Source organism: Chlorocebus sabaeus, chromosome 16, assembly GCF_047675955.1.
Source record: "Chlorocebus sabaeus isolate Y175 chromosome 16, mChlSab1.0.hap1, whole genome shotgun sequence".
Classification (NCBI taxonomy): Eukaryota; Metazoa; Chordata; class Mammalia; order Primates; family Cercopithecidae; genus Chlorocebus; species Chlorocebus sabaeus.
In genome coordinates this window covers 79601549-79625964 of record NC_132919.1, presented here as the reverse complement: position 1 = coordinate 79625964, position 24416 = coordinate 79601549, and the positions used below count along the sequence as shown (strand labels likewise).

At 57.7% G+C, this 24416-nt stretch overlaps 2 protein-coding genes across 19 annotated transcripts; one reads left to right on the top strand and one right to left on the bottom strand.

The window, feature by feature from the left end:
- Nucleotides 1–156: 156 nt before the first annotated feature.
- On the bottom strand, nucleotides 157–5741 carry GPS1 (G protein pathway suppressor 1). 17 transcript variants are annotated; one of them, XM_008013328.3, is made up of 14 exons: nucleotides 5614–5741; nucleotides 5119–5203; nucleotides 4233–4325; nucleotides 3559–3740; nucleotides 2820–3132; nucleotides 2650–2727; nucleotides 2386–2446; nucleotides 1789–1874; nucleotides 1518–1612; nucleotides 1233–1338; nucleotides 1073–1153; nucleotides 858–995; nucleotides 650–784; nucleotides 157–575 (listed from the first exon to the last, which is right to left on the bottom strand). In XM_008013328.3, the coding sequence occupies exons 3-14, from the start codon at nucleotides 4308–4310 to the stop codon at nucleotides 501–503; spliced, it is 1428 nt and encodes a 475-aa protein (XP_008011519.1). In that variant the 5' UTR covers nucleotides 4311–4325; nucleotides 5119–5203; nucleotides 5614–5741; the 3' UTR covers nucleotides 157–500. The 17 variants fall into 17 exon arrangements, with proteins under 17 accessions (XP_008011519.1, XP_072861604.1, XP_072861607.1 ...); XM_073005503.1 differs by having other exon boundaries at nucleotides 4148–4325; nucleotides 5614–5708; XM_073005506.1 differs by having other exon boundaries at nucleotides 2820–3120; nucleotides 4148–4325; nucleotides 5614–5708.
- Nucleotides 5716–9739, top strand: RFNG (RFNG O-fucosylpeptide 3-beta-N-acetylglucosaminyltransferase). 2 transcript variants are annotated; one of them, XM_008013330.3, is made up of 8 exons: nucleotides 5716–6091; nucleotides 6249–6297; nucleotides 6808–6913; nucleotides 7020–7173; nucleotides 7553–7641; nucleotides 7717–7882; nucleotides 8441–8526; nucleotides 8811–9739. In XM_008013330.3, exons 1-8 carry the CDS (start codon nucleotides 5819–5821, stop codon nucleotides 8890–8892), a joined length of 1005 nt encoding a protein of 334 aa, XP_008011521.1. In that variant the 5' UTR covers nucleotides 5716–5818; the 3' UTR covers nucleotides 8893–9739. The 2 variants fall into 2 exon arrangements, with proteins under 2 accessions (XP_008011521.1, XP_008011520.1); XM_008013329.3 differs by having other exon boundaries at nucleotides 6249–6558.
- Nucleotides 9740–24416: the final 14677 nt, after the last annotated feature.

Below are 24416 nucleotides of genomic sequence, written 5' to 3'. Positions count from 1 at the left end.
GGAAGCACAGCCTGTGGGCCACAGTGGCCGCTGCTGGGGGCTATTGAGCCCGCAGGCCAGGCTGCCCATTTGTCTCACCAGGCCCTGCCTCCAAGCCCAGCCCCAGGGAGACAGCCCTCAGGAATTCCTGCACAGCAGGAAAGAACAGCCAAGGGCAACGCTCAGTCTGCTTTTTAATGGATACCGCCCACTTGTCTGCACCTGACAGAGGCGGGAACAGGAGGGGTCTGGGAAGTGGTGCTGCTGCACCTGGGTGCCGCACAGTCTGCTCCCTGGGGACAGAAACCCACAGGGTCGAGCCCTGCAGGCCTCTCCTTCCAGGAAGGACCACAACTAGCAGCCGCCTGCCTCCCCAGCCCCAGCAAGGGCATGCAGGCTGGGGGGCACCCAGTGGCCAGGCCTCTTAGCTGGGCTGCAGGCAGCACTGAGCCGCCTGGAGGTCAGGAGGTCCGTGGAGATGGGGAGGGGATGCAGATGTCCTGGAGGCCAAGGTCCACCCCTCACATGTTGGTGCTCATCCGAGACTGGCTGTTGGCTGGAGTCAGCTCCCCCTGGCTCCCTTCTCTGGGTGGGGACTGCAGGGGAGACAAGCAGCAGTTCAGCCACCAGGCCCCACACGCTGTGCACCTGCCCACTGACGCCTGCCCACCTTGACGTGGATCTGGTTGCGGAGCACAGCTGCTCGCAGCATCATGGCCTTGGCGCGGCGCTGGAACTCCTTGCCCATCAGCAGAGACTTCTCAAAAGTGGTGCTGCGCTGATCCACATCCCGGGCGTAGAGGATCTGTGCGGGCACAGGCTCAGCGGGGCCCAGGCTCACCCCCAGCTGCCCCCACCACCCTGCAGCCCACAGCCACCTTGCTGTGCGAGTCTACGCGGGCACTGATCAGCCCCTCCAGGATTAGCTGCGTCAGCTCGTCCTCCAGGGCAGCCACTGTGGTGTTGAAGGCCGCCGCCATCCTATGCATGTCGGCTGACACGTAGGGGCTGAAATACTGCAGAGCGGAGGGAAGTCAGCTCCACAGCCCCCTGTATGCCCACCTGCTGTGTGCCAGCCTGACCCCCACATTACCTGGATGAGGGCACGGTTGCGAATCTGGGTGTACAGCGTCCTGACGTGGGGAGCCAAATACATGTCCAGGAGCAGGTTGTCCTAGGGAAGGGGCTGGTGAGGACCAGGACAGGAGGCCAGGCAGAGCCCCACCTCACCCCCACCCCGGGCAGGACCCCACCTTCATCTCATCCAGCATCTTGAGGCATGAGGCGTACTTGGACTCGTAGAATTTGAAGATGATGTCTCGGACCTGCGGCTCCAGCTCCAAGAACAACTTGAAGGAGCTGGTGAGGCAGACCCCTCAGAGCTCTGTCCTCTGCCTGCCCCTCCCTCCAAGTGGCCAGTGGGACACCAGTCCCCAGACAAAACACCTGAGAAAATGGCAGGGCCAGGGGTCCGGGACATGCAAGGCCAAAGCGGCAGCCGTGGAGAGGGACAGGGACTGCCGGACCAGGGCACCTACCTACTGGAGATGACATTGCGCTGCAGCTCCTGCCGGTCAAAGGTAGCCAAGGCACACAGGCCACCGTAGATGGCCACGTTGCTGGGGGACAGCAGCTGAGGAGCAGAGACCTGGTGTCACAGAAAGTGAAGGGCCAGGCCACCCCTGCCTGCCCATCACCCACTCAGAGAATGCCTAAGACCCCGTTTGTGAGAAACCTCACTCTCCTACAAAAGCAGCCCAACCCATGAACCCGTGCTCTGCCTCCCAAGTCCCCAAGAGGGCTTCTCACCTCAGGGAAGTCGCAGTGATCAAAGGAAGCCAGCAGGAGGCACTTGGCAGCCTGCTTGTACTTCCTGGCAGCCAGCTCCGCCAAACCTAGTGGAGGGAGCCGGGGGCAGCGGGGAGAGGGGGTGAGACCCAGAGCCTGGGGAAACCGCTAAAGCCTGGAGACCAGGGAGAACACGACCACCAGCCGGCTCGCTGGCCTCTCCTGCCCCAGGAGCTGTTCCTCAGTGCTGGGCACAGATACCCTAATCATGCGTGGAAACAGCCCCGCCAGTGCCAAGCAGGTTCCCCAAAGCCAGGCGTGCAACAAAGCTTTAGGTGCTAGCATGGCTGCAAAGGACACCCGGGCTCAGAGCAGCTCGGGCTGGCAGACCTGCCTCAGGCCCACAGTGACAGCAGCCAGACCCTGACCACACATCACCCACTGGCTTCCCCAGGGCAGACTTTAGGCGCCACCTACACCCGCACATGTGCCCCACAACATCCTGCGCCCTGCCAGGGAAGGTTTCCCTGGCTGAGGCAGGGACCAGCCTACTGCCCTGGGCTGGAAGAGCAACACACATTGAACGTGGGGCCAGCTGGGCATGACCCAGGCCCTCACCTGCGGCACACTTGAGCTTGGTGAGGATGGCCTGGGTCTGGCTGTCACGCTCTCCTCGCTGCTGTTGGGGGAAGAAGCCACATGCGTGAGGCCCACGCCCCACATTTCCTGGAGCTCGATGCCCAGCCCCCAGACAGAGAGGGGATGAAGGCAGATTCAGATTTGGGGGAGAATGAGGTGGGGGAGAATGAAGTGGGGCAGGATAGGAGGGGCCAGCAGTGGTCAGCAATCCTGGGGCAAGGTCTCTGAGGAGGTGGCCCGTACCTCAGCAATCTCCGGGGTAGACTCAGCCTTGCTGACATAGCTGAGCACATGAGACCAATTCTGTAAGTAGACGCTGACCTGGTGGACAAGGGGCAGGGCCAAGTGAGCCTAGGCGCTCCGATGGCCCAGCCATGCTGCCCCCACCCGCCTGCCTGCCGAGGCAGGCCGACCTTGATGACGTTGAGGCACATGTTGATGACATGCTTGGCGCTGGTGCAGTAGTCCCGGGCCCGGGAGTAGCACTTGAGGGCGTTGCTGAGGTCCCCACAGTCCAGGTAATGGTCGCCCAGGTCGTCGTGGCCGCGCCGGATGCTCTCCTTGATGGAGTTGCCTTTGTAGTTCTTCAGGTCCGTGTCCAGCTTCTCCAGCTTCAGCAAGGCCTTCTTCCGCGTGGCCTCCACCCAGGCCGTGTCCAGGGGTGGGGGCTCCACGCCACTCTCAGGGATGGCATCGGGTGCGTTCTGCAGCTCCCTGAGAGAGGACCTGGCCATCAGGATGGTGACGGTCACAGGGGCCAGGGAGGAGGGGAGGAAGCCGCCAATCTCAGGCTGCCCTCAAAGGCCCAACTGGCACACAGGTGGGCACTTCCCACTAGCCTCAAACCCCACCTCCAGGGACCAGTCTGCACCAGGGACACAGAACTGCTGCCCCCAGGAGCCTGCAGCCAGGTGGGGAAGCCAGCAGGGAGACAGCCCCTGAGCCACAGTCTCCAACAGCTCCCCTTGGAATCAAATCCCTGCGTGCACACACACAGGGCACTTCTACTCCTGGCCAAGAGACAGCGAGAAATCTACCTGCCCAACTTCCCAGCGCAGGGGTGGGAGTTGCAGGACACAGGAAGGGGGCCCAGCCCCAGGCACCTGCTCCCTTGGTGGCCTCTACTTCCTCTTACCAAGCCCCTGGCCTCACCTGGTGGCCTCTGAGAGCTTGCGGTGGATTTCCTCATACATGTCCACATTAAAGGTTCTCTGCACGAACGACAGGGCCATCTTCAGGGCCTCCACCCGCAGCGTGGGGCAGTGATCAGCAATGAACTGCAGCCGTTCGATGCGCATCAGGCCGCTGTAACTGGCTGCGTACTGCTCCAGATCCTGGGAGCGGGTGCACACGAGGGTCAGGCAGAGTGTGAGGCGGGATCCTGGCCCCAGGCCCTGAGGGTCAGGAGTTGAGGCCTGACTGTCCTAGCCAGAATGTCACCGTGGGCCCATAACAGGAACCGGGCATGGGGGTGCGAGACTGACTGCTGGTCCAGGCCCTGCAGACTCCTGGGGTGGGCCTGCGGTAGGAACCCTGGGAGTGGGGCTCTGCACTGGGGGGGTTTCGGGAATGGACATTGACTGCTGGTCGCTAGGCTGAGCGGGGAGGAGACCTGCCCTGGCTTCTTCATCAGCAGTGTCTGAAGCTGGGCTACAAGCCTCACATGAGCGAGCAATCAGAAATCCTGACGGTTTTCAGATCAGGAAAAGAGAACAGAGATCACTGAGAAGGATCATTCTACCTGCTGTGCAGGCTGCAGTGAGGAGTCTGCCCTGGACCCCTCAGTAGAACTGAGACACCCAAGGTTCCCCCACTGGGCTCCGTACCAGGCTGGGGTTCTCCACCACGTAGTTGACGTCGGGTGCATTCTGCGGGTCTTCCTGGGGGTCCACGTCGATCTGCATGGGCTCCACAGCCCCCTGCAACATGGGCCAGGCACCTGGCACCTTGTCCTGGGGACTGCCCCAGGAGGGCGAGAGACCCGCACTCTTCTCTGAGGTCAGCTCCGCCCGAGATCTTCCAGGCCAATCGGACCACACTCCCGCCGCTGCTGTCCCCCAGGCGTGCCCTCCCAGTCACCCTCGCCCCCAGCCAGGCTCCTGTGCCACCACATCAGGGAGGAGTCTCCTCACAAGACTCTAAGGCTCAGAAGCAGAAACCCCTCGCCTGATTCTAGCCGCTCGTCTCTGAAAGCCAGAAAGCAGACAGGGGACAACCAACTACACAGGGACCGAGGGCCCCTACACGTTCCCAGCCACCATCCTGATGCAGTTTCCTCCAAGCCACGGAGAAGAACGGGACGCCACCTCAACCCCAGGAGGCAGGAGGTCCAGCCCCCGGAATCTGTCCGGAGCAGCAATACTGGGCTGAGAATCACGCCACAGGGTTGGGAGAAGGAGAAAAGAGTCATCTCAGGGAGCCCCACGGCCCCCAGCTGGGAGACACAGAGGAGCCAGGACCTCGGCTTAAAGCAGGCTGGAAAAGCCGCCATGCCGGGCACCCGCCGGACCCGTGGGCCTCCCGCGCTCCTTTGGGAAAAGCACCAAGAGCTCGGCTCCCTCCGCAGGGGCCCACCGGGGCACCCTCCCCTCCTGCGCTTGGCACTGCGTCCCTGTCCTCGGCCGGCAGAGCAGCAGGGGCCCAGCCACAGCAGGGGCGGCCGGGGCCCTGCTCCCCCCTCCCTCGCTCGGGGGTCCCTGTCCTGGAAGGTACCTCGTAGAGCAGCGTACAGGCCGACAGGCTGGCGCTCAGGCTGAAGTCCCCGGCCGTACCGGGCAGGAGGAGGTCTGACCTACTGCTGTGAGGGGTGCAGTACAGATCTGTCACTGACGAGGAGGCCGAGCTGGGGGCCGAGCTATCCCTCATTCTGTCCTGACTTTCTGCACCCCCCGACCCTGACACAGAGCTGGCTGGCTGCTGAAGGGAGAAAGAGCGTTAGCGTCGGGGCGGCCGGGAACCTCTCCCGTGAGCTGCTGGGAGGGGAGGCGGGGCGGGCGCGGCCTGGCGGCCCCCGACCGCAGCGCGCAGCCACGGCGGAGACGCGCCCTCGGCCCTGCAGCCCCCGACGCGCGCTGCCCGCGGAGACCCGGCACGGAGCGCGCCCGGTCGACTCCTGGCGCAGGCCCCGCGCCCCTGCTCGACCTCAGCCCGGCCCCAGCGGCGGGGGGCGCGGGGGCGCGGAAGCCTGGCGCGGCCTTGGCTCGTTACCTGCAAGTTAAACACCTGAACCGGCAGCGGCATCTTGCACCCACCCCGCCGCGGCGTGCCGTCCACTTCCGGGGCAGCGGAGCCGTCGCTTCCGGGGCGCGGGGCGCGGGGCGGGGCAGGACCGCTGCATTCTTAAAGGGGCCGCCGCCCACCCACGGCTCCGGCCCAGTTCTCCTCTCCCGGCGCCGGGGGTCCCGGCGGCCGCATGAGCCGCGCGCGTGGGGCGCTGTGCCGGGCCTGCCTCGCGCTGGCCGCGGCCCTGGCCGCGCTGCTGCTACTGCCGCTGCCGCTGCCGCTGCCCCGCGCGCCCGGCCCGGCCCGGACCCCCGCCCCGGCCCCGCGCGCGCCCCCGTCCCGGCCCGCTGCCCCCAGCCTGCGGCCCGACGACGTCTTCATAGCCGTCAAGACCACCCGGAAGAACCACGGGCCGCGCCTGCGACTGCTGCTGCACACCTGGATCTCCCGGGCCCGCCGGCAGGTGCGCCGGACCCCGATCGCAACGGCGAGCCCCACGCCCACCCTCCCCGGATCCCAGGGTCTAGGCCCGGCCCGAGCCCCCGGAGGCTCCGCGCGGGGCGGGTCGGTCCCCGGCCTGGGCAGCGCCCCCGACGCCTCATAGATTGTTTCTCTTCCAGACGTTCATCTTCACCGACGGGGACGACCCTGAGCTCGAGCTCCAGGGTGGTGAGTGTCCCCCAGCCCCGGCGCCCGCGGGACCTGGCCCCCGAGACCCCGGAGCCGCGGCCACTGCGCTGCTGTGGGTGCCCTTCTCTGTCGAGGCTCCGGAGGTCCGGGGAGGCCACGACGCTGCCCAGGTCACACGGCCTGCGGAGGGCCCACCCTGCCAGCCAAGCTCTGCTCTCACACTGGCTGCTTCCCGGGGCGTGGGGCTAGTGCCACGTCCCCTGAAGAAACCCCAGCAGGGAATCCACCCTTCCAGGCCAGGTCAGGACGAGCTGCCTCCGTCCTGTTTCCTTTCAAGAGATCCCAACTGATGGCCGCCTGCTTCAGCCTCGGGGGCACCAGCAGGGTCAGCCCGTGAGAGCTAGGGCTGTGGTTGGACCCAGGCAAGGAGTCCAGGCATGTCAGACAGCCACATGATGTCCTGGCCCTTGGGGGCAGGTGGGGCACAGGCCTTATCCTGATTCCTGTGCCAGCCTCTACCTGCGTGCTTCCCCTGTCTCCGACTCGCAGGTGGTGGCCGTGTCATCAACACCAACTGTTCGGCCGTGCGCACCCGCCAGGCCCTCTGCTGCAAGATGTCCGTGGAGTACGACAAGTTCATCGAGTCTGGGCGCAAGTACGCGGCACTGACCCGACCCACGGAGAGCCCAGAGCCAAGCTGGGTGGGGACCTCCTGTCCAGCTGTGCCAGGCCCTCATGCCCAGGACTTCCGTCGCCCACAGGTGGTTTTGCCACGTGGACGATGACAATTATGTGAACCCCAGGAGCCTCCTGCACTTGCTCTCCAGCTTCTCACCCAGCCAGGACGTCTACCTGGGGCGGCCCAGCCTGGACCACCCCATCGAGGCCACCGAGAGGGTCCAGGGTGGCAGAACTGTGAGTGCCAGAGCAGATTCCTTTCTTGATGCCAGCCCAGGAGGCACAGCAGAGGGCATGGAAAGCTGGCTTGAGAAGGGCATAGGGCTGGGGGTCCAAGCTGATCCACCCAGGTGGTTTGCACGTGGTGTTTCAGGAGCAGGCCAGGAGGCCCTCATTGTACTGGGCAGAGAGGGGGTGTCTGGACCAGGTGGGGAGGGTCTGGAGACCATGGATCAATGGCCTGCAGAAGTCCCCAGCCCTTCTTGCCCCAGGAAGCTTCTGTTACCTGGATGGGATCTCCTAAGGGGCAGCTTAAGAAAGATGCCTGGGGAGTCCCATGAAGAGTCAGGGGTGAGAAGCCCTGCCCCGGAAGCTCTGACTGGCACCCCATCCCCAGGTGACCACGGTCAAGTTCTGGTTTGCTACTGGTGGGGCCGGGTTCTGCCTCAGCAGAGGCCTCGCCCTCAAGATGAGCCCGTGGGCCAGGTGAGTGGGGGTTCAGCTGCCTGGGCTGGGAGGCGGAGGCTGAGACCTGAAAGCTGCTGACCGGCCTCCCCCCAGCCTGGGCAGCTTCATGAGCACGGCTGAGCAGGTGCGGCTGCCGGACGACTGCACGGTGGGTTACATCGTGGAGGGGCTTCTGGGCGCCCGCCTGCTGCACAGCCCCCTCTTCCACTCCCACTTGGAGAACCTGCAGAGGCTACCGCCAGACACCTTGCTCCAGCAGGTACCAGCGCCACTCTGCGTCCTTCTGCCACGTGGGCTTTGCCTCACCCTGACTCCCCCAGGGGCCCCACTGCCCTGGCCTGATGCCCGGCTGAGCAGGCAGGTGGGATTTGCATGTGGCTAGGGGTGGACCCTGGAAAGGCCCCTTGGTCTGCTGGATACAGGGTCTTCAGGTACAGAAGGGGTGTGGTGTCTGGGGTGGAGGGACGAGGGGAGAAGCACAGTTCTCTGGCCAGGGAGGCCCCACGCCAGCTGGGCAGTGGGCGTGGTCTGTGTGGTGATGGGGACTCCAGCAGGTCCCATCACGTGGAGCAGGGAGGGAATGAGGATCAGCTTTGCTCTGGAGGTTTCAGATCCCTCGCTCCTGTCCCCCAGGCTCCGCCTGAGGTGTCCCCCACTCAGCTCATGGCACCCTTCAATGCTGTTCCCAAGCCTGGCCTCCCCGAGGACTCGGGGAGAAGTGGGTGGCCAAGGCGGCTGTAGCAGGGCTCCTGGCCGGGGGAAGCGTGGCCCGAGACCAGACCAGGCCACACTCTCTGCCCACACCGTTCTCTCCCAGGTTACCTTGAGCTATGGGGGTCCTGAGAACCCACATAACGTGGTGAACGTGGCTGGAGGCTTCAGCGTGCAGCAGGACCCCACACGGTGAGTGGGCAGTGGTATGGGCAGGCCCTCAGCCCCACAGGGGCTCTGGCATCAGCACGCCCACCAACAGCCCTGACCCCCACTGCTCCCTCCACCCACAGCCCTGACCCCCACTGCTCCCTCCATCCACAGCCCTGACCCCCACTGCTCCCTCCACCCACAGCCCTGACCCCCACTGCTCCCTCCACCCACAGCCCTGACCCCCACTGCTCCCTCCACCCACAGCCCTGACCCCCACTGCTCCCTCCACCCACAGCCCTGACCCCCACTTCTTCCTTCCCCAGGTTTAAGTCTGTCCACTGCCTTCTCTACCCAGACACGGACTGGTGTCCCAGGCAGAAGCAGGGTGCCCCGATCTCTCGGTGACACCAACCACCCCTGACCCAGGGCTGCCTCACTCTGTCCCAGGTGCAGGGAGCTGGAGCCCCCCATGGCCTCAGTGGACTCCCTCAGGTGCCATGGCCATACCAGTGAGATGCAAGCACCTGGCACACCCTCTCGCTAGCCTGCAGCCCCCCTCTCCCAGCCCCTGGTGGACTGCAGTGATGGGTGTTTTGGGAGAAAAAAGACAGCCGGGCTGAGGGCCGGGGCCGCAGTGCCCCTCCCACTGACCCAGCCTCAGGGTTGATCCCACGGGAACAGGCGTCCACCCCAGCACCTGGGCACCTGGGAGGGAGCTACCATCCAGGCTCCATTACCTGTTGCTGAAGGCGGGTGCCAGGCTGGCTAGGTGCCAAGGAGCAGGCTCCAGATCAAGGTCCTGGCCCAGCCACAGCCATTGCAAGGGCTTAGCCTGGCAGGCTTTGTGGGGGATGCTGCCCTCTCTGCTGCAGGCTGGGTGCACAGCCGGGCACCGCAGGGGGACTCAGGCCCGGGAAGGTCATGCTCTCAGCCAGAGCTTTGCTCCCAGCCCAGGTGCCTCATTCGGAGGCCTCTTGACTGGGACCACAGAGGTGTTTTCTCTGCTCTGACTTGTGGCTCAGGACTCCTTCCTGGGTCATGCTCCTGCCCCACTGTGCCTGGGCCCATCAACAGCAGGAGCCTTTTGTTTGGGGCCCCCTGGGGTGAGACTGCCCCTGACCCGCCCATCCCAGCAGACCCACCTCCCCGCCTGCTGCCTTCCCTGGAGGGAAACGGGCCAGGGACCGTCATCTCCCCTCTGCCTCCTGCTTTGCTGTTGCCAAGCGCGAGTAAAGGCTTTGTTCTTACTCCACATGGCTCCTGTCTTAATCACCCACCAGCCCAGCTCTCCTCGGGTCCCTACCGTGCCGCCTCCACCCCCAGGAAGGCTCTGTCCCAGGCAGGGCTGTATCCTTGCCGTCCTGCCCACCCAGCCTTGAACCTACTAGATTCTTCTTTGGAAGCCAAAGCCTCCAGCAGGGGTGGCATGTGGGGGTCCTGCCGGGAGAGACGGACACTGGACGCTGCCCTGAGAGGCCGCCTTCCTGAGCGTCATGTTTGCCTTCTCGTGTGTTGTGTGGAGCCAGGTGCACGTGGGTGTGTATGAGGGTGGGTGTGCATGGCTGTGTACACAAGGCTGAGTGGATACATGGAGAGCGGGTGTGTACGTGCATATAGGTGAGTATCTACCCATGTGTGTGTCTGTGTGCATCAGTGGGTATGTGCGTGGCAGTGTGCATGCGTGGGTGTGTGCACTTGTGCATGGGTGTGTGGAGGGCAGAGGGGAGGCCCCACATAACCCGCGTGGAGTTGGCTGGTTTCTGTCTCTTTTGTTCATGCTCAGCCTGGAGTAGAAGGCACCCCAAGGAGACTTGAGGTTAATCATGATTGGGTCCTCAGGGCCTGGGACTGCCAAAAGCCCAGACGCCTGGCTTTGTCCACTGCGGGCTCTGGGCTGGGAGAGGAATTCTGGGGCTCAGAACAAGTGTCAGGGGTGAATTTCAGCAAGTCCAAAACCTGCATTTCAACAGAAGCGAGAAAATAGCGAATTTTTGAAAGTTGCTGCAGAATTGTGGATGCCCCAAGAGAAGGTATCCGCTGTGTCTGTGGTGGGCGTCTGGCCGCATGGCCTCGGGTCCCGCACGCCGGCTCCCCTGGATGCGGGGTTTGGGTGTTGCACACTCCTCTTCCTCTGACCTCCTGGCCCTCCCTCCCTCCCAAGCCTGTGCCACACGGACCCGGTGTCCTTGGAGTGTGGGGAACGTGGACTAGAGTGCGTTCGCGCCACCAGAAAGGGTGTCTAGGGACAAAGTGCTCCGAGTGGGTTTTTCCAGGGCATGAGGCTCTAGCAAATCTTGGTGGACACGTGCTTTCCAAGAGTCCAGCTTGCAGCTCCTCTGAGAAAATAATGTTGTATCCGTTTTACCTCAACTCCGTCAACACTAGTCTTAAAACCTAAAGCATGTTATTGCTGTCTACCTGAAAGGAGATGGTCGTTCATGTTTAAGCCACACTCGAAGGTTGCGCAGTGCCCAGTCCGGGAGGTCACCGTGCTTCGTGTTTCCTCTCCTTTTTTTTTTTTTTGGTCTAAGTTCAGGTCCACGAGGTCCTGAGTCTTTTCTCCTAAACGATCAGTCACGCTACTCCCTTTTGTATTGTTGGGTTATGTTTATAGACGTTTCAAACTAGCAGTTTTCCACTTTGATTCAGATAACCATTCCCAGGCAGGGCCAGTCCCAGACTCATGTTCTGGGAAGAGACTGGCTGTCCCAGGCCCAAGTCCCTGCTGGACCCAGTTGGCTTCAGCTGCAGAGGGACAGCACGGACAAGGGTGAGCACTTAAAATTTAGGAGATGCCGTTTTGCTAATGGAGTTATTTATAGTCGGAAACTTTACATTAAAAAACAAGGCTACTCTGGACCACGCTGCCTGTGGGATAGCCCTGTTCTGTGTGGAGCAGCTTAAAAATAATACTAAAATAGGCCGGGAGCGATGGTTCACGCCTGTAATCCTAGCACTTTGGGAGGCTGAGGCGGGTAGATCACAAGGTCAGGAGATCGAGACCATCCTGGCAAACACGGTGAAACCCCGTCTCTACTAAAAATACAAAAAATTAGCCGGGTGAGGTGGCGGGCGCCTGTAGTCCCAGCTACTCGGGAGGCTGAGGCAGGAGAATGGCGTAAACCCGGGAGGCGGAGCTTGCAGTGAGCCGAGATCATGCCACTGCACTCCAGCCTGGGCGACAGAGCGAGACTCTGTCTCAAAAAAATAATAATAATAATAAATAATAATAGTACTAAAATGAGTATAAATACTTGAGAGGGGGACACCCATTCTCTGTGATGTGTGCCTGTCACACTACACGCCTGTATCAAAACATCCCAGGTACCCCCTAAATATACCTATGTACCCACAAAAAATTTTTAAAATAATAAAATAATAATTAAAGAGGCTAGGCATGGTGGTTCATGCTTATAATCCCAGCACTTTGCAAGGCTGAGATGGAAGGATCACCTGAACACAACCTGGGCAATTTAGCAAGACCCTATCTTTACAAAAAAAAAATTGATAATTAGGCACAGTGGTGTGTACATGAAATCCTAGCTACTCAGAAGGCTGAGGCAGGAGGATGGCTTCAGCCCATGAAGTTGAGGCTCCAGTGAGCTGTGATGGTGCCACTGCACTCCAGCCTTGTCAGTAATCAAAAACCTCCTGACAAGGGAAAGTCTTCAGCCTGATGGCTTCAGGGGTAAATTCTACCAAACATTTAAAGAAGAACTGGCCGGGTGCAGTGGCTCATTCCTGTAATCCCAGCACTTTGGGAGGCGGAGGTGATCGTATCATCTGAGGTCAGCAGTTTGAGACCAGCCTGGCCAAGCATGGTGAAACCCTGTCTCTACTAAAAATACAAAAATTAGCCAGGCATCTGTAATCCCAGCTACTCAGGAGGCTGAGGCACAAGAATCACTTAAACCCAGGAGATGGGGGTTGCGGTGAGCCAAGATTGCACCATTGCACTCCAGCCTGGGTGATAAGAGTGAAACTCGGTCTAAAAAAAAAAACAAAACTGGGCGCGGTGGCTCACGCCTGTAATCCCAGCCACTTTGGGAGGCTGAGGCGGGCTGATCACGAGGTCAGGAGATCGAGACCATCCTGGCTAACACAGTGAAACCCCGTCTCTACTAAAAATACAAAAAAATTAGCCGGGCGTGGTGGCGGCGCCTGTAGTCCCAGCTACTTGGAAGGCTGAGGCAGGAGAATGGCGTGAACCCGGGAGGCGGAGCTTGCAGTGAGCCAAGATCGGGCCAATGCACTCCAGCCTGGGAGACAGAGTGAGACTCTGTTTTTTAAAAAAATAATAATAATAATGAAAAGGAAATTAGGAGATTCACAAATATGTGAAAATTAACCAACCTGCTTCTAAATAACAAATGGGTCAAAGAAAATGGGACAAGAAAAAATAGAAAACCCTCTGAGGTAATGAGAACAAAAACACAGGCGCGTACGGGATACAGCAAAAGCAGAACTTCCAAGGAAATTTTGACTGCAAACGCCTGTATTAAAAAATAAAATCTTGGCCGGGCGCGGTGGCTCAAGCCTGTAATCCCAGCACTTTGCGAGGCCGAGACGGGTGGATCACAAGGTTAGGAGATCGAGACCATCCTGGCTAACACGGTGAAACCCCGTCTCTACTAAAAATACAAAAAACTAGCCGGGTGAAGTGGCGGGCGCCTGTAGTCCCAGCTACTCGGGAGGCTGAGGCAGGAGAATGGTGTAAACCCGGGAGGTGGAGCTTGCAGTGAGCTGAGATCCGGCCACTGCACTCCAGCCTGGGCGACAGGGTGAGACTCGGTCTCAAAAAAAAAAAAAAAAAGAAAATCTCAAGTCAGTAACATAAACTTCCACTTTAAGAAACTAGAAACGAAGAGTAAACTAAACCAAAAGCTAGCAGAAACAAGGAAGCAATAAAGATTAGGCTAGAGATGAATGGAGAATAGAAAAACAATTTTTAAAAACCTAAAAGTTGGTTATTTGAAAAGAGTAGGCTGGGCATGGTGACTCACACCTGTAATCTCAGAACTTTGGGAGGCTGGAGGCAGAAGGATCATTTGAGTCCAGGAGTTCAAGACCAACCTGGACAACATAGTGAGATCTTGTCTCTATTAGGAAAAAAACCAATTTTTTTTTTAAGAAAGAAGGAAAGAAAAGAAAGATTAGCAAAATTGACAACCTTTAGCTAGGCTGACCAAAAAAGAGAAAAACTGTGTGTGTGTGTGTGTGTGTGTGTGCGCGTGCATGTGAGAGAGAAAAACTGTATATGTGTGTGTGTGCGTGCGAGAGACAGAAAAAAAGTACTATAAGGAAATACTATGGATAATGGTTTACCAAAACGTTAGATAACCTAGATGAAATAGACAACTTCCTAGAAACACACAAGCTACCAAAACTGACTCAAGAAGGAACAGAGGCCAGGCACAATGGCTCACACCTGTAATCCCAGCACTTTGGGAGGTTGAGGTGGGCAGATCACTTGAGATCAGGAGTTTGAGACCAGCCTGGCCAACATGGTGAAACCCCCATCTCTACTAAAAATACAACAATTTACAGGCATAGTGGCACAGGTCTGTAGTCCCAGCCAGTCGGGAGGCTGAGGCAGAAGAATTGCTTGAACCTGGGAGTTGGAGCTTGCAGTGAGCCGAGATTGCACCACTGCACTCCAGCCTGGGCAACAATGCAAGACTCCGTCTCAAAAAAAAAAAAAAAAAAAAGAACAAGAAGAACTAGAACATCTGGATAGACCTATAACAAAGAGATGGAATTAGTAATAAAAAAAAAATATTCCCACAAAAACAAGCTTAAACTCAGACGATTTTGCTGGTGAACTTTACCAAGTTTTGAGAATTAACACAAACTTTTTAAAAAAAGAAAAGAGAAGGGAACACTTTCCAATTCACACTATGAGGTCAATGTTATCTTGATACCAAAACCAGACAAAGGCATCACGAGAAAACTACAGACCTGTAGTTCTTATTAATATAGATGCAAAAATCCTCAACAAAGTACTAGCAAACTGAATCTAGCAACATAGAAAAGAATTATACGCCGTAGCCTAGTGGTATTTGTTCCAGGAATACAAGGTTGACTTAACACACAAAACTCAGTTAATGGGCCAGGCCAGGTGACTCTTGCCTATATAATCCCAGCACTTTGGGAGGCCGAGGTGGGCAGATGGCTTCAACCCAGGAATTTGAGACTAGCTTGGCCACATGGCAAAAAATACACACAGACACACACACACACACACACACACACACCCCCAAACACCCAAATTAGCCAGACCTGATGGCACGCACCTGTGATTCCAATTAAGAGACTGAGGTAGGAGGATCACTTGAGCCAGGGAGGCAGAGGTTGCAGTGAGCCGAAGGTTGAACCACTGTACTCCAGCCTGGGCAACAGAGCCAGATCCTGTCTCAAAAACTAATAATAATAATAAACTAAAATACTGGAATACCCCATATCGATAGCATAAAAAACAGAAACACACTATCATCGAGATGCAGAAAACCCGTAGGAGGAAACTCAGCACACCTCCACGAGAAAACATTCAACGAACCAGGCCACGAAGGGAGCGTCGTCAGCCCGATGAAGAGCATCTGTTAAGCAAACACACACGTGCAAGTAAGTCGTATGTATTGGTGGAGAAGGCGATGCTTTCCCCTTCAGAACAGCAAGAAGACAAGGGTGTCTGCTCTCACTCTTCGACTGCAGGATCTATCCACGGCAATTAGGCAAGAAAAAGAAATAAAAGTCATCCACGTTGGAAAGAAAGGATTGCGAATCACACAATCTTTTTTTTTTTAAGACGGAATCTCACTCTTGCCCCCCAGGCTGAAGTGCAGTGGTGCAATCTCGGCTCACCGCAACCTCCGCCTCCTGGTTTCAAGCGATTCTCCCACCTCAGCCTCCCAAGTAGCTGAGATTACAGGCGCCCGCCACTCCGCCCAGCTAATTTTTGTGTTTTAGTGGAGTTGGGGTTTCACCATGTTGGTCAGGCTGGTCCGAACTCCTGACTTCAGGTGATCCGCCTACCTCTGCCTCCCAAAGTACTGGGATTACAGGTGTGAGCCACCACACCCAGCAGTGAATTACACAATCTTATTTGTACAAAATCTGAAGGCATTCACAAAAAGCTGTTCAAACTAATAATGAGTTCACATGCTTGCAGGATCAGTAGACAAGAAACCGTTCTTAATCTCACATGGAACAAAGTACAAATGAATACATTTATTTTTCTGTATACAAGCAACACGTAACTTTATTTTTTATTTTTTATTTTTTTTTGAGACGGAGTCTCGCTTTTGTCGCCCAGGCTGGAGTGCAGTGGCGCAATCTCAGCTCACTGCAAGCTCCATCTCCCGGGTTCACGCCATTCTCCTGCCTCAGGCACGCACCACTACGCCCGGCTAATTTTTTGTATTTTTTAGTAGAGACGGGGTTTCACCGTGTTAGCTAGGATGGTCTCGATCTCCTGACCTCGTGATCCGCCCGCCTTGGCCTCCCAAAGTGCTGGGATTACAGGCGTGAGCCACCGCGCCCGGCCAGCAACACGTAACTTTAAATTGAAATCAAGAAAACAATTCCAGACCAGACACAATGTGGTTCATGCCTGCAATCCCAGTGCTTTGGGAGACCAAGGGGGAGGATCGTTTGAGCCCAGGAGTTCAAAGCCAGCCTGGGCAACAAAGTGAAACTCCATCTCTACAAAAAATTTAAAAAAAAAATTAACTGGGTGTAGTGGTGTGCACCTGTGGTCCCAGCTACTAGGGAGGCTGAAGTGGGAGGATGGTTTGAACCCAGGAGTTTGAGGCTGCAGTGAGCTGTGATTGCAGTTTCCAATAGTACCAAAAAGAATAAAATACTTAGGAATGAATTCAGCAAAAAGAAGCACAAAATTACACTCAGAAAACAGCAAAACATTGTAGAAAGAAATGAAGAAGCTCCAAATAAATGGAGAGACATCCCGTGGCTGCGATCAGAAGACAGCACCGCTGGAGTGGCCGTGCTGCCCAGACACTCCCCAGCACGCGCAGCACAGTCACCATCAAAGCCCCACCGGCTTTTTCGAAGAGGCTGACAAACACAGACTTATTCTAAAATTCACATGGAAATACAAGGAACTCAGGAGAGGCGAAACAATGCTGATAAAGAAGAAAACTGGAGGATTTCTAAACAGCGCAAAACTGTAAGAATCAGGTAGAAAGACACCGATGGAGGATGGAAATACAGTCACTGAGGAGAATGGAGTCTGGAAATAAAGTCTGGCATTTGTAGCCAAATGATTTTGACATGCGTGCCAAGATAATTCAGTGGGGGAAAGAAGTCTTTTCAACAAAGGATGCTGGAACAAGTGGACATACACATGCAAAAGAATGAAAGCTGGGGCAGGGCATGGTTTCTCATGTCTGTGATCTCAGCACTTTGGGAGGCCGAGGTGGGTGGATCACAAGGTCAGGAGATCAAGACCAGCCTGGCCAATGTGGTAAAACCCCATCTCTACTAAAAATACAAAAATTAGCTGGGCGTGGTGGTGTGCACCTGTAATCCTAACTACTCAGGGGGCTGAGGCTGGAGAATCGCTTGAACCTGGGAGGTGGAGGTTGCAGTGAGCTGAGATTGCGACATTGCATCCAGACTGGGCAACAGAGTGAGACTCCGTCTCAAAAAAAAAAAAACCATGTGTCCACAAAAAACATGTACAAAAAACATGTACATGAATGTTCTCGATAGCTTTATTCGTGATAGCCAAGAGGTGGAAACAGTGCCGATTGATTGATGATTAGGCGCACGAACTGTGGTCTGCCCATACAAAGTGCCGCCCTTCATTCACACACAGAGTGAGGTTTGGACCCAGACTTCCGCAAGGCTGGGCCCGGAAACATGGTCAGTGAGTGACGCCAGTCGCCAAAGACCACACTGTCTGATTTTGCTTACACGAGCTATGCAGAACAGGCCAATGCATAGGGACAGAGGCAGACATGAACGATGCACGAATGATGTGTAGGGACAGTGGCAGAGGCTGGTGGCTGGGCCCAGGCATCTGGGGACGTGGAGCATGGCTTGCTTTCTACAGTGATCCGCGCTCATCACTTGCCCACGCTGCACTCGAGGGTTTGCCCACTTGCTGAGATGTTCCCTGCACGTCTCGGGTACGGCACGGCAGGTGTGGAGTCTCGGGTGGCCAGGTTGCAGCGATGGTCGAGGGTGGACATCCCAAATGGAGCTTCCCAGGCCTGGCAGATGAGCCTCAGTGCCAGCAGGCAGTGGGCCCTGTGTACATGGAAGGGCAGAGCCTACCCAGCAACCAGCTGCACCTGGAGGGTGTCCTCTCCTGGGAAGCCCCGAGGAACCACGGCGGGGCCCGGGTGCAGGAGCACGAGGCCAGCTTCACCTTCCAGGGGCCCGCCGCACAGAACACAGCCAGGCTTGAGGAACAGCCTGGCTAGGCACCTCCAGGCAGCCCTCCAGCCTGCAGCCCGGCAGCCCCTCAACAGCAGGGGACAGCACACAGGGTCCTGCAGGGAACAAGGGAAACCAGGCAAAGCTGTCCTGGGAGGCCCTCCCCGAGCCTGTGCTGCTATCTCAGTGCCCTGTGGAACAACCGGTGTGTACACACGCATGCCTGTGAAAGCGCCCTGAAGCTGGGTATGTGTGGGGGGGGGAGTGTCTGTGTGGGGGGTATGGGTGTGTGTGGGTGTCTGTGGGGGTGTATATGAGGGGAGTGTGTATGTAGGAGGTATGGGTGTGTGGGTGTGTGTGTGTCTATGGGGGTGTGTATGGTGGCAGTGTATGTGGGAGATATGGGTGTGTGTGGGTGTGTGTGGGAGTGTCTGTGTGGGGGGTATGGGTGTGCGAGGGTATCTGGGGGGGTGTGTGGGGGGAGTGTGTATGTGGGAGATATGGGGGTGTGTGGGTGTGTGTGGGGTGTGTGTGGGAGTGTCTGTGTGTGGGGTATGGGTGTGTGGGTGTCTGTGGGTGGGTGTGGGTGTTTGGGGAGGTGTGTAGAGGGGTAGGGGTGTGTGTGGGTGTGTCAGTGTGTGGGGGCAGTGAGTGTGTGTGGGGTGTGTGTGGGGGCGGTATGGGTGTGTGTGTGGGTGTGTGTGGGTGTTTGTGGGTGTCTGTGGGTGTGTGTGTGTGGAAGGGGTGTAGGGGGTGGGGCTGTGTGTGTGTGGGTATGTGTGTTTGCAAGTGTGTGGGTGTGTGCAAATGTGTGGGGTGTATGTGTGCACAGAAATGTGTGAGTGCATGTGGGCGGGTGTGTGGTGTGCATCTGTGGTTTGTGGCTGTGTGTGTTGGGGTGTGTGTGGGTATGTGTGCAGGGTTGTGTGTGGGGATAGATGTGTGGGGTGTGGGGGTGTGGGTGTGTGGGTGGCTGGGTATGTTGGTGTGTGGGTGTGTTTACATAGGTGTGGGTGAGTGTGGGTGTATGTGGGTATGTGTGGGAGTGTGGGAAGGTGTAGGGTGGTGGGGGTGTGTGTGGGTGTGTTTGTGGGTGTATGCAGAGGGGTGGGTGTGAGGGTGCGTTTGTGGGTGTGTGTGGGGGCGAGTGTATGGATATGTGTGGGTGTGTGTGGGGGGAGGTGTGTGGGTGTGAGTGCAGGGAGTGTGTGTATGTGTGTGTCTGTGTGATGTGTGGGTGCATGTGGGGATGTGTGTGAGGGTGGGTGTGGATGTGGGGGGATGTGGGAGTTTGTGGTTGTGGGTGTATGTGTGTATGGGTATGTGTAAGGGTGTGAATATGTGTGGGTGTGAGGTGTGTGGGTGTGTTTGGTGGGTGTGTCTGTGTCTAGGTTTTAAGCCCCAGATGAACTAGGTTCTGTCCTAACGCTCTCCCTCCCCTAGCCCCCAACCCTCCGACAGGCCCCGGTGTGTGATGTTCCCCTCCCTGTGTCCATGTGTTCTCATTGTTCACCTCCCACTTATGAGTGAGAACATGTGATGTTTGATTTTCTGTTCCTGTGTTAGTTTGCTGAGAATGATGGCTTCCAGCTTCATCCATGTCCCTGCAAAGGACACAAGCTCACTCTTTTTTATGGCTGCATAGTATTCCATGGCATATATATGCCATATTTTCTTCTTCTTCTTCTTCTTTTATGTTTTTGAGACGGAGTCTCGTTCTGTCGCCCAGGCTGGAGTGCAGTGGTGTGATCTCGGCTCACTGCAAGCTCCGCCTCCCGGGTTCGTGCCATTCTCCTGCCTCAGCCTCCCGAGTAGCTGGGACTACAGGCACCCACCACTGTGCCTGGCTAATTTTTTGTAGTTTTAGTACAGACGGGGTTTTACTGTGGTCTTGATCTCCTGACCTCGTGATCTGCCCGCCTCCACCTCCCAAAGTGTTGGGATTACAGGCGTGAGCCACCGCGCCCAGCCTTTTTTTTTTTTTTTTTTTGAGATAGAGTTTCATTCCTGTTGCCCAGGCTGGAGTGCAATGGCATGATTTTGGCTCACTGCAACCTCTGCCTCCCAGGTTCAAGCGATTCTCCTGCCTCAGCCTCCCAAGTAGCTGGGATTACAGGCACATGCCAACATACCTGGCTAATTTTGTATTTTTAGTAGAGACGGGGTTTCTCCATGTTGGTCAGGCTGGGCTCGAACTCTGGACATCATGTGATCCACCTGCCTCGGTCTCCCAAAGTGCTGGGATTACAGGTGTGAGCCACTGCGCCTGGCCTGCCACATTTTAATTACCCAGTTTATCATTGATGGGCATTTGCGTTGGTTCCAAGTCTTTGCTATCGTGAATAGTGCTGCATACGTGTGCATGTGTCTTTATAGTAGAAGGATTTATAATCCTTTGGGTATATACCCCATAATGGGATTGCTCGGTCAAGTGGTATTTCTGGTTCTAGATCCTTGAGGAATCACCACACGTCTTCCCAATGGTTGAACCAATTTATGCTCCCACTGAGGGCTCAGTCCTGACGATTCTTGGTGACGGTCCCAGGAGAGTGGCAAAGCCTCCTCCTTACGCCTGGAACCAGCCAAGGAACAGAGGTCTTTGTTGCTGTTCTCTTAAATCGTGCCCCGGAGTCTGTTCCCTCCCGCCCCCTCGTCCCAGGCTCCCCGTCTCCCCTGAGCCTGTTCCCTCCCACCGCCTCGTCCCCAGGCTCCCCATCTCCCCTGAGCCTGTTCCCTCCCGCCCCCTCGTCCGTCCCAGGCTCCCCGTCTCCCCTGAGCCTGTTCCCTCCCACCGCCTCACCCCCCAGGCTCCCCGTCTCCCCTGAGCCTGTTCCCTCCCGCCCCCTCGTCCCCAGGCTCCCCGTCTCCCCTGAGCCTGTTCCCTCCCGCCCCCTCGTCCGTCCCAGGCTCCCCGTCTCCCCTGAGCCTGTTCCCTCCCACCCCCTCGTCCGTCCCAGGCTCCCCGTCTCCCCTGAGCCTGTTCCCTCCCACCGCCTCGCCCCCAGGCTCCGTCTCCCCTGCTCCCTTCACTCTTTTGTTGCTTCTCGGCAGCCATGGGACGCACACTCGGCTGACCGGGTGCTGGGGCACCTCACACAGAGCGGCACCTCCTCCGGGCTCCAGCTCCTGTGAGGCGTGGAGAACATGAGTGATATGGGGTGTGGGACTGAGAGCCACACCGTGGGCACAGGAGCCCAGAGGGGTGACCCTCAGAGGAGCTGACTCCCAGCTGAGTGCAGAGGCCAAGGGGAAGTGAAGAGCCCAGCAGGCAGTGGCCGGTGCTGAGCCCTGCGCGAGTGTGGACAGACTCAAGTGACTCTAGGTTACAACTTCACCCAGAGGGCGGGGGGAAGATGTGCAGGAGTGAGGCTGGGAGCTGGGCAGGTTCAGGCAGCAGAGCCAGGTGGCCAGGAGGGAGGCTGGGGTGGAGGTCCAGAAGCCACACAGGGATCCTGCCTTGGGGAGAGGGGACAGGGGCAGATTGAAAGTCTCTAATGCAGTAGGAGCAGTAGGGCCAGGGGTCACCGGGTAGCCCACGGAGGACCAGGATGGGTCTGGAACAAGCAGGGGCTCTGGCTGAGCAATGAGGAGGGCAGGGCCAGGGTGACAGTACAGGGGTCCCCTCAGCCACAGCCCTCTCTGTGCTCGGGGCACCCTGTGTGGGAGGCCCAGGGACCATCCTGCCACGCCATGTTCTGGTGCCCTGAGAATATGGCCACGGATTCCCCTGGCCCCACCTTCCAGATGTGGGGGTTTCCAAGGACCTTCAAGCCACCTCCTGCTCCGGGACACTGGTGGGACCTGGCCTGCAGAGGTGTCCCTTTTCTGAGGGGTCCCTGGTATAAGCTGCCCCACGTCAGGAGGGGCCTTGGGTCAGGGCCATGTACTGTGCCCCCCTACTTCTCCAGCTCTGTCGGGCACCCTGAACCCATTCACCCCCCCCACCCCGCCCCACCTGGACACTGTCCTCCTCGAGGCCTGAGCTCAGCCAGGCAGCTCTTTCCCAGCAGATGCCCGAGGGCAGTCCCTCCAACACCCCCAGAGCTCACTTGTCCCTGAACTTGGCTCTGAACCCTGAACCTACAGCACTGCCCACTCCTCCTGCTCAGGTGTCCCCTGTAGGCTTGTCTGGCTCCAGTTTCAGGCACTTTTGTTCAAGGGCACTTGCCTCATTCTGAGAAACAGGAAAAGCAAATAAACTCCCCTTTCAAGGGGCTCCACGGGAAGGAATTTGAGAGGGAAGCTCAGAAGTTTCTGGAAGGACATTTGTCCAGGTCCAGCCCAGCACAGACCCCCTGCAGCCCACATGAGAAGGGCCACGAGCACCGTCACCTGCAAGCATGGAGTCCTTCACGCACACTCATGGAGGCGAATCTACTCCTGGGCTCTCCTGAGATGCCAGGCCCCCACGCTTACCCCCACGTTCACCCCATACTCACCCCTGTGGAGCACTTACCCTGCTCCTCCAGCCCGGTCATCCCAGGCCCTCAGACCCCACCACCCACAGAGCCCTCCCCCACCGGTCTCCCAGGTGAGCCTTGCTGTTCAGAGTGTGTGTGCCTGTGTGTGCACACCCATGTGAGTGTGTCAGTGCCAGGGTGCATGCCTCGCCTCCCACCCGCTCCCCCAGAAGGAAGCCCAGGGCCAAGTGGCACCCGCTGTCCACCCTGCAGCCCATCCTGGAGGTAGGGCAGCAAGTGGTGGTGGCCGGGCCAGCTCTGCCCAAGACCTTCACCTCCCAGCCCTGCCATGCCAACCCAACAGGGGACACCCATTCATTCCCCCAGCACCCCATCCCCACAGCAGTGGGAGGCCTAAACCAGAGCCAGTTAAGAGGGCAACTGGGCCAATTGGAAGCCCAGGGACAAGCCCACCTGCTAATCCGGGGACCATGACTGAGACCTGATTTGGAGTGAGGGTCTTCGCAGCTGTCATGGAGTGGGCAGCTGGAGATGAGGCCACCCTGGATCATCCGGAGGGCCCTAAACCCAACAATAAGTGACCCTAAATCCAAGAACCCATGTGGGATACAGGTGCAACCCTGGGCACACAGGGGCCCCCAGAAGCTGGGAGGGGCCAGACAGGGTCCTGCACTAGAGTCCCCAGGAAGACCTTGGGTAAAAGAGTCTGAGCCGCTGAAGAGTAGGCAGACCCCACCTGGCTGGAGCTGACCCCAGCGCAGGCAGCAGGGGCCAAGCTCTGTCCACAGTTGTCCTTGTGGGAAGGAGGTGGTGAGAACAGCTTCTCACCCCCCAGGAGCTTTCCCTGAACAAGAGCATGGAAAGAGAGGAAGTTGCGGGGATGGTCACTCGCGTCCCTGGACTCTGCAACTGTGCCCTTATTTAGGAAAGGGAACTTTACTGATGTCATTGAGGTAAGGATCTTGATCCCCAGGCTCCAGACCCAGGGCCCCTTGAATCAAGAAAGGATCGTATTCCACAGCCAGAACCTCCCACGGTCATTCTGTCTCCCATCCTCCCAAGGGCACTTTCGGCCACCTGCATGGTGACTGTTCCCGTGGAAGGGGGTCGTCGGGTATGGTGAGGAGTGGGGACTCTGGCTGTGAATGGAGACTACATCTGGGAAAATCACACACCTCTGTGCTCCAGCAGCCAGAGTAGGGCCTCAGGGATCAGGTGAGCTGTGGATTTTCAGCACACATGCATCTCACAGTGGACCCAGGGTGGTCACCCTCAGTCTCAGAGCAAACAACTGGGACAGAAACATGCAACAGCTGGAAGAATCCCCGGCCAGGCATGGGGCTCATGCCTGGAATCCCAGCGATTTGAGAGGCTGAGGCTGGAGGCTTGAGCCCAGGAGTTGAAGACCCGGGCAACAAAAAGAGACCCCATCTCTACAAAAAAATTTAAAAATTAGCCAGGCACGGTGGCGTGCACCCGTAGTGCCAACTACTTGGGCAGCTGAGGCAGAAGGATCCCTTGAACCTGGGAGGTGGAGGTTGCTGAGATTGTACGACTGCCCTGCAGCGTGGGCGACAGAGCAAGGCCGTGTCTCAAATAAAACAAAATGAAACAAAAACACATTTCTGACATGTGTCAGGGGCAAAGCCCAGCTTGGGTGTGCTACCTGCGACCCTGCCCAGGCAAGGATTTCCTGCTTCTTACTCACAAACCCATCACAAGGTCAAGAACTGTGCCCTCCCAATGACCTCAACAGGACAAACCCCCTGCCCCCAACACTGGCTTCCTGGAGTCAGGGAGATCCCAGACAGACAGGGTGGGGTTTCCAACAGAAGCCCCTAGACAATTGGGCATCCCCCTTCCTGGAGTCAGGCCTGGGAGTCCAGCCTTGAGTCTGAGTCATGAGGGGCTCAGCCTACGGGAGGGAGCAGTGGCAGGGGTCCTAACCTGTTTGTCCTGGGAGGGCCTGAGTCAGTGCCTCCTGCCAGGTGGAGGTGTCATATGACTTGCCCTGAACTCCTGGATGGCGGCATTCATCCTGCAAGACCGGGGTGTGCTTGAGACACATCCTCAGACTCAGTGCCAGAATCAGTGGCACATTGGGGTGGA

What these genes read in the sequence shown, in the direction of transcription:
- RFNG (XM_008013329.3), top strand. Translation starts at nt 5,819, where the DNA reads ATGAGCCGCGCGCGTGGGGCGCTGTGCCGGGCCTGCCTCGCGCTGGCC. An exon ending in TCTCCCGGGCCCGCCGGCAG is followed by an intron (nt 6,092 to 6,248) that starts GTGCGCCGGACC and finishes TTTCTCTTCCAG; the next exon opens with ACGTTCATCTTCACCGACGG. An exon ending in AATCCACCCTTCCAGGCCAG is followed by an intron (nt 6,559 to 6,807) that starts GTCAGGACGAGC and finishes TCCGACTCGCAG; the next exon opens with GTGGTGGCCGTGTCATCAAC.
- GPS1 (XM_037993404.2), bottom strand. Translation starts at nt 5,646, where the DNA reads ATGCCGCTGCCGGTTCAGGTGTTTAACTTGCAG. An exon ending in CCTGTACGCTGCTCTACGAG is followed by an intron (nt 4,326 to 5,118) that starts GTACCTTCCAGG and finishes CCCATGTTGCAG; the next exon opens with GGGGCTGTGGAGCCCATGCA. An exon ending in GCGTAGACTCGCACAGCAAG is followed by an intron (nt 785 to 857) that starts GTGGCTGTGGGC and finishes GTGCCCGCACAG; the next exon opens with ATCCTCTACGCCCGGGATGT.